This window comes from Bison bison, unplaced genomic scaffold (genome assembly GCF_000754665.1).
Source record: "Bison bison bison isolate TAMUID 2011002044 unplaced genomic scaffold, Bison_UMD1.0 scf7180017864304, whole genome shotgun sequence".
Lineage (NCBI taxonomy): Eukaryota > Metazoa > Chordata > Mammalia > Artiodactyla > Bovidae > Bison > Bison bison.
In genome coordinates this window covers 16,692,055-16,698,897 of record NW_011494876.1, presented here as the reverse complement: position 1 = coordinate 16,698,897, position 6,843 = coordinate 16,692,055, and the positions used below count along the sequence as shown (strand labels likewise).

Genomic DNA, 6,843 nt, shown 5'->3' with positions numbered 1-6,843 from the left:
CAGAAGACCCCACCCCCACAGGTTCACGATGACCAATCCCTGGTCCCTTTTCTATTCCCGAGCACAAACCCCGCCCCCAAGCCCTGGAGGAAGCCAAGGCTCGCCCCAGCCCAAGCTCTGCCTACGGGTGGTGACGACAATGGAGACAGGCGCGCCCTCGCGGTCCCCTATGAGTGCGGTCACTCTCACTGAATAACTGACTCCGCCTTCGAGGCCCCGTATTTCTGCGGAGTCCGTGTTTCCTGGGAGAATCTGCTGTCTTGTGGGGCCACCTGGCCAGGTGAGCATAGGGTAGCAGTCAGAGATAGAGGAGGCAGGCCAGAGGGGGCAATCCCAGCCAGGAAGGGCAAGTGCAGGATCAGGGAACCATACCCTCACTCCGGCCCCAGGCCAGTCTGTAGGCTGTGGCTCCAGGGACCCCCACCCAGGTGACCCGCAGAACGTCACTGGAAGCATTATGGATCTGCAGCTTCGACACACTGCCCACGGGCCGAGGGTCTGGGGGCAGAGGCAGGGAAAAGGGTCACTGGAGAGCTGGCAGAGAAGTGGGTGGCGGAACAGGCATTGAGACCTTCCTCAGTGCAGGAAGGGCTATCTGAAGCTCAGTGTGAGGTGAGTGTGACAGGTCAGTGTAGGCAGCTCCTGAGAGGGAGGAGCTCAGTGCCTCGGGGTGGGCAGTGGGGCGCAGCCAGGAGGTCACTGTGCATGGCCTGCTAGTCAGTATGGGGCAGGTCAGTGTGGGGAGAGAAGCCACGGCGGGTCAGTGATGGAGTGGGCAGCTGGAGCACTCAGGAATACACAGCAGGACAGGCCAGTCAGTGACTTGTGGTTAACAGCTGGCCAGGGTCCACCTACCAGTTCTCACAACCGCAGAGGCAGGCGTCCCGTCCACACCAGCCACACGGGCCCACACACGCACAGTGTACTCAGTATCTGGCTCCAGTCCATCCAGCTCGGCCACCGTGGCCTCCCCAGAAACCAACTGGGATTTCTCTGGGCCTAGGAGTGAGGATGAGTGTAGCCCTAGGACTATCCTGACTCTGACCCCCAATGTCCCACCTGGACCCCTAAGAAACCCCCTGCTCCCATTCCACCCAGACCTGCCCCACCCCAACCTCCAAAACCTCTGTTCCTTTCCCAATCCCTGGTCCCCACCTCGGCCTGAGCGCCAGGAGACCCTGTACCCTGTGGCACCAGGAACCCGGTTCCAGGTGATGGTGACAGATGAGCTGCTGACTCGAGTCACATGGACCGATCTCACTGGGCCCAAGGGATCTGGAGGGGAGAGGCAATGGGGGAGTCCGATGGAAGAGGCAGCGGAGGGTCTGATAGGGGAGGTGTTGGGTATCTATCTACTAGAGGAAAGCAATGGGAGTCTAACCGGAGGCAGGGATTTGACAGCGGAAGGCAGTGGGTGGGTCAGATGGGGAAGGAGAGGGGTTCGGACAGAAGGGACAGTGGAAATCTGAGGCGGCAGCGGACAGGAATCTGGGAGACCAGAGCATCTGACAGAGAAGGTAACAGGGTTCTGGTGGAGGTATTAGGAGTAGAAAGTATATAAGTCTAAGAGGAGGGTCAGAGCTAGCAGAAAACAGGCAATGTGGTCTGAGAGGTGAAGAGGTGGGAACCTGAGGGCAAGAAGAGCAGGGTGTTGAGAGAGAGGCAGAGGAATCTGAAGAAGGCAGGGACTTCGGGGGAGCCAAGGGAGACTGAGGGGGGAGCAGGGCCTCTGGGGGAGGAGGCAGTGGGGATCTAAAGCGGGAGACTGGAGTTCTGTGGAGAAGCAAGGGTCTGAGAGGGAAGCCATGGGGTCTGACAGAGCACTGGAGAGAGAGCGCCAGGGGGCTGGGTCAGGCCCTGACCGGTTCGAGCCACGATGACCGCAGGAGGGCCCTCCTCTCTTCCTCGCAGCGCCGACACGGCCACCTGGTAGGAGGTCCCAGGTCTCAGCCCCACAATGTCGGTGGCAGTAGAGTCTGAAGGAACTGTCTGGCTGGACTCCAGACCTAGTGTCAGAGGGAAGTGCTGGCACACATGGCCCCTGCCTGCCCTTGGGCCCCCACATCCTGATCGTCCCCCACTGACAGCCCTCCCACCCCCCGCCCGCTGACCATTGTCCGTCCTCCAGCTAATCCGAAATCCGCTGGCTCCGGGAACTGGTCCCCAGGCCACCCTCACTCGCGTTGCGTCCGATGCCATAACCCGCAGCCCTGGGATGGCCAGTGGGGGTTCTGGCTCTGGGAGTTAAAGACAGAGGTCAGGGATTAAAACCAGGACCCCAGAGTGAGTCAGGCAGCTGTCCCCCCAGCCCTCGTGTGCCACGCTCACCCCGGCGGACAGTGAGGATGCTGGCAGCGCCCTCCCGGCCGCCTACTCGCGCTGACACCCGCACTGTGTAGCTGAGCCCAGCCCGGACGTCATCCAAGTCAAAGGCCGTCTGACTCCCAGGAAGCACCAGGCTCCGCTCAACCCCTACGAGAGAAGGTAGGACAGGCAGGCAGGGGTCAGTGAGGGATGGGGGCGGGGGACAAAGGCGGTCAGTGATGGACAGAGATACAGGGCGAAAAGGGTCAGTGAGGGATGGGATGTGGGACAGAAAAGGGTGAGATGTAAGGACAGGGGATAAAAGGAGTCATGAGGGTCAGCGACACAGGAAAAACAGGCCTGTGATGAATGGCGATAGTGATGGGAGGGAGCAGACAGGGACATAAGATGCAGGATGTCAGAAGTTGGTGGATGGCAATGTGAGCTGACAGGTCATTAACAATGATGTCGGGTCGGTACTGGACAGGGGCAGGGGAGGACAGTGGTCCCAGCTAAGCTTATAGAAGGGCAGGGGTTGAGCTCGTGGTTGTGGAGAAGATGAAAGCCACGGTCAGGGATGTGGGGTGAGGAGTGGAGACAGATCCAGGTGCAGAGCTAGGCAGGGGCAGGACAGGGGTAAGACAGGCCCCGTGACAGGTGTGGCTTCGGGGCCTTCTTGGGAGATGGATGGACAAGGAGACAGGAGGAGGCGGTAGAGCCCCAGGAGTGGAAAGGGATGCAGTAAGAGTGCAGTCAGACCCCGAGGGCTGGAACTTCAGGGTCTGCACAGTCTGGCGGTGTCTTCCTCACCCTGGGCGCTGCGCACAGTGATGCGATACTCGGTGGCGCCGGGAACTGGGCTCCAGGACACTCGCACACGCTGCCCAGGCAGCTCGGTGGCCTGGAGGGCTGTGACGGGGCCCACGGGCAGCTCTGGACCGGCAAGAGAGCACCGCGTGAGAGGCGGCCTGGGACATCCCTCCTCCCGTCCCTGCTCACCTGACCGTGCCCACAGGGTCCTCACCAGTGGGGACCACGGTCGCTGGGGTGGCCACCTCACGGCCCTCTAGCAGCGTGTAGAGAGTGAGGCGGTACTCGGTGCCTGGCTGCAGCCCATCCAACTGGTAGCGGGTCACGTCAGAGGGCAGCACCACCTTCTGTGGCACCTCTAAGCCTGCAGGAGGACGGGGTTAGGCCAGCCGAGGCCAGGCCTCTACCCCACCTGCCCACCCCGGCCTCCTGCACGGACCGCTCTCACGCCGCCACTCCAGCCGGTAGCCACGGGCCTCAGGCACCAGGTTCCAGGAGAGGAGGATGGACGTGGGGCCCAGGATGACAGGACGCAGGGTCTGCTCGACGGACGTGTCTGCCGGGGGCACGTGGGACATCAGTGGTCCTCTGTGCCCGGCCAACCTGCCCACCCAGCCTGAAGGAAGCACCCAGCCCTCTCACCAGTGCGGGCAGTCAGGGAGGTGGCTGGCCCCACGCTCCGGCCAAGCAGGGCACTCACGGTCACCTCGTAGTCGGTGCCAGGCTGCAGGTCCCTCAGCAACACTGACCCCTGCCCAGAGCCCAGCTCCTGCTGCTGTGTGGCCCCACCTGCCCGGGGGGCACAGAAGGGTCAGTGGGTCTTGCAGACTCAGGACCCCACCGTTCTGTCTGAGGCGCAAGGACTCCCTTCCTCCCACAGCACCTCACTCACCCCTGACGACCCGCCACGTCACCCGGTAGCCAGTGGCACCTGGCACACTCTGCCAGGCCACCAGGAGGCTGTGGGCTGTGGTGTTCTGGATGGTCACTTCTGGCCCCTCCAGAGCAGCTAGGGGAAGGTCCCATTGGGGATTAGTGAGTCCAGAGCAGAGAAGGGTTACAGGGGTGGGTGATTGGGCGAGTGAGGTCAGAGGTTAGCAAAACTGCTCACTGGTCCTAGCGGTCCCGCTCACGGCCTCCCCGATGCTGTTGGCGTAGAGGGCGACCACTGTCACTTGGTACTCAGTCAGTGGCCGGAGACCCTGCAGCTGCACGCTGGTCTCACCAGCTGGGACGCTCACCTGTGATGCCCAGGATCAGAGGTCACTCCATCTTGCCCAGCTAAGCCCCAGCCCTCCACCTCCCACTGCCGACAACCTTACCTCCCGCAGCTCGCTCGGCAATGGCTGTCCCAGCCCTGTCAGGGGTGCGTACTGGACCTTGTAGCCAGTCACGGGGCCACTGGCCGCTGTCCACTGGACTCTCAAGGACTGACTGCCCGGCTCAAGCAGCAGGTCTCGTGGACCAGAGGTCGAGTCGTCGGCTGGGGAAGGGGGCAGTCAGGCAACCAGGCAAGAGAATCAGGGGTCAGCACTAAGGGTGCAGGGTCAGCACCAGGGTCAAAGGTTAGGAGCACACGGGATGGAATTGGCATGGCCACGTTGGGGTTTGGGCCGGGGTTCAGGTCAGGGCACCCAGAGTGAGCGGGAACTCACGGGGCAGGGTCACGGGCACACCACCCGCAGTTGTGCACACCCTCCGGGAAACCAGAGGCAGGAGCGTCCTCAAGATGCTGAAGTCATTGACGAAGAAGAAGAAGTCGCTGGTCGGCTGTGAGGCAATTCGCTTCAGCTCCTCGGGGTCGGCATTCTTGATGCCTGAGGTGACGCCCAGTCAGGGCTCAGCTGCCCACATGCCCTCTGACTTGCCCCTGCCCCAGCTGACCCGTCACCCCAGCATGGTGCTCACCCACAGCAAACAGCTTGACTCCCTGCCCCTTCAACCTCTGGGCAGCTGTGTCCACCATGTCCTGGGACTTCCCGTCTGTGATGAGGATACAGACCTGGGGCAGGGCAGGGTCAAGTCAGGACTGCCTCAGACCCTTCACATGGGGTCACCCTGGAAGGCAGGGCAGGGTGAGAGATCACCTTGGGGACACCAGGTCGGGCCAGCTGGGGCAGGAAGACGCGGTCAGCCACGTGGAGAATCGCGGCCCCTGTGCGCGTGTTGCCCCCCTTGTAGCTGAGCTCTCGGATGGCACGGATCACATCTCCGCCTGAGCCAAGTGCATCCAGGTCAAATTCTGTCCTGTGGGGAGGCGGGTGGCAGCAGGCTAGGGACAAGAACCTGTGCTGGCCTTGGCCTCTCAGAGGTCTCTAGGGTGAGGGTGGTGAGTTATCAGGCCCCCTTGAGGGTCCTCTCCGTTCTCTGATTCTGTGATTCCCTCCATCCCTGAAGCTCCCAAGCCAACAAAGTGATTAGGTGCCTCTCTGTGTCCTGCCTGGGGCTGGGCTTGAGCAGGCCTGGCCCCAGTGGGGCTCCCAGGCTCAGGGGCCGGGATGTCTGTTTAATTAAATAATGGTAGGAGGAAGGGCCCTGTTGTACGGAGGTGGACACTGGCCAGACAGGGAGGCCCTCTGCTGAATGAGAGGCTGACAGGCATCAGGAGGCTAGAACATGGGGAATCCAGCAGACCCAGGCCATCTCAAGCCCCTGGCCTCCGCCACAGGCTCTCCATCTCCAGATCAGAAAACAGAGCCCCTGACTTTGGCAGGAGCCAGTGGGGAGCCGGGTCTCAGGTGTCAGGGCTCCACCTGGGAGATCCCTGCTTCTTAAAAGGATGCCTTGGACGGTGGAAGGAGGGGACCCCCTGGATTCCCTAAAACCTGACCCAGGGGCTTGGAGCTCTCTGCTTCTGACTGGGGGAAGATTCCTCGTGGGTCCAGTTGTGGGGGTCCACTGACCGTGGGTCGTCGCTGTACTGCACGGCCGCGAAGCGCACCCCCTGTGCCCCAGCTGCCCCGGAGAAGGGCAGCACCAGCCCCTCAAGGAAACCCCGCACTTCGCGGAAGTTGCTTCGGCCGATGGACGAGGAGCCGTCAAGGAGGAACACGATGTCAGCGGCGTAGAGGCGCGTGCAGCTCACTGTGGCCGGCAAGAGTCATCAGGATTTCTTCCTGGAGCCCACCTACCCTCTCCCCTCACAGTGGTCCCCTGGGGCTGGGGAGGGGGCGGGTGGGCCTCATCCACTGTGCAAACCGGCCCAGGCTGGCTTGGGCCTGGGAGCGGTGGAGGGAGCAGAGGTGGAGCCCGGAGCGGACTCTCCCGCGGAGGATTGGTGGGGAGGCAGAGTCGCTGGTGCGGGGGTGAATCAGGGACTGAGGTTGGCCTCTGGGGACCAGCGCAGACTGTCATAGGGGTAGGGGACCCACGGACATCTGGATGCAGTTGGGGAGACGCAGCGTGGATCGCGGAGGGTTTGGGGAGTCCGGGGGAGAGTTAGGAGAAATGCCCGCGGAGTTGCAGCGGGTGGGAGGCGGGCTCTAGGATGAAGGCCGAGTGGAGCCGGGTGACAAGGTGCAGTGCCCTGGATGGGGTCCTTCCCTGCCGTACCCACCTCTCTCCCTGGGCTGGGCCCACACTCGGGGAGCCCCTGCCAGGATCCCGGCGCAGAGCGCAGCCACCAGGAGCCGCAGCCTCATCTTCGGTGAGGGAGACGGGCAGCCAGGACTCCCGCCTCTGTCCCTCGGCCTCGGCGGGTCCGAGCCTGGCGCTCTCCTACCGCCAGTC

The 6,843-nt window shown here is 62.8% G+C and overlaps 1 protein-coding gene across 1 annotated transcript in view; it reads right to left on the bottom strand.

Annotated features, from left to right (window-relative positions):
- Positions 1-6,837, bottom strand: part of COL7A1 (collagen, type VII, alpha 1) — a 30,946-nt gene extending 24,109 nt beyond the window's left edge. Inside the window, 19 exon segments of the mRNA XM_010851905.1 lie at positions 34-272; positions 373-498; positions 856-999; positions 1,156-1,275; positions 1,863-2,006; positions 2,112-2,237; positions 2,329-2,472; positions 3,115-3,237; positions 3,329-3,478; positions 3,554-3,670; positions 3,757-3,903; positions 4,007-4,123; positions 4,226-4,355; positions 4,437-4,597; positions 4,770-4,931; positions 5,023-5,116; positions 5,202-5,361; positions 6,018-6,198; positions 6,671-6,837. Coding sequence (XP_010850207.1) covers positions 34-272; positions 373-498; positions 856-999; positions 1,156-1,275; positions 1,863-2,006; positions 2,112-2,237; positions 2,329-2,472; positions 3,115-3,237; positions 3,329-3,478; positions 3,554-3,670; positions 3,757-3,903; positions 4,007-4,123; positions 4,226-4,355; positions 4,437-4,597; positions 4,770-4,931; positions 5,023-5,116; positions 5,202-5,361; positions 6,018-6,198; positions 6,671-6,755 — 2,670 coding nt within the window. The 5' untranslated portion in view covers positions 6,756-6,837.
- Between the last annotated feature and the right edge of the window lie 6 nt (positions 6,838-6,843).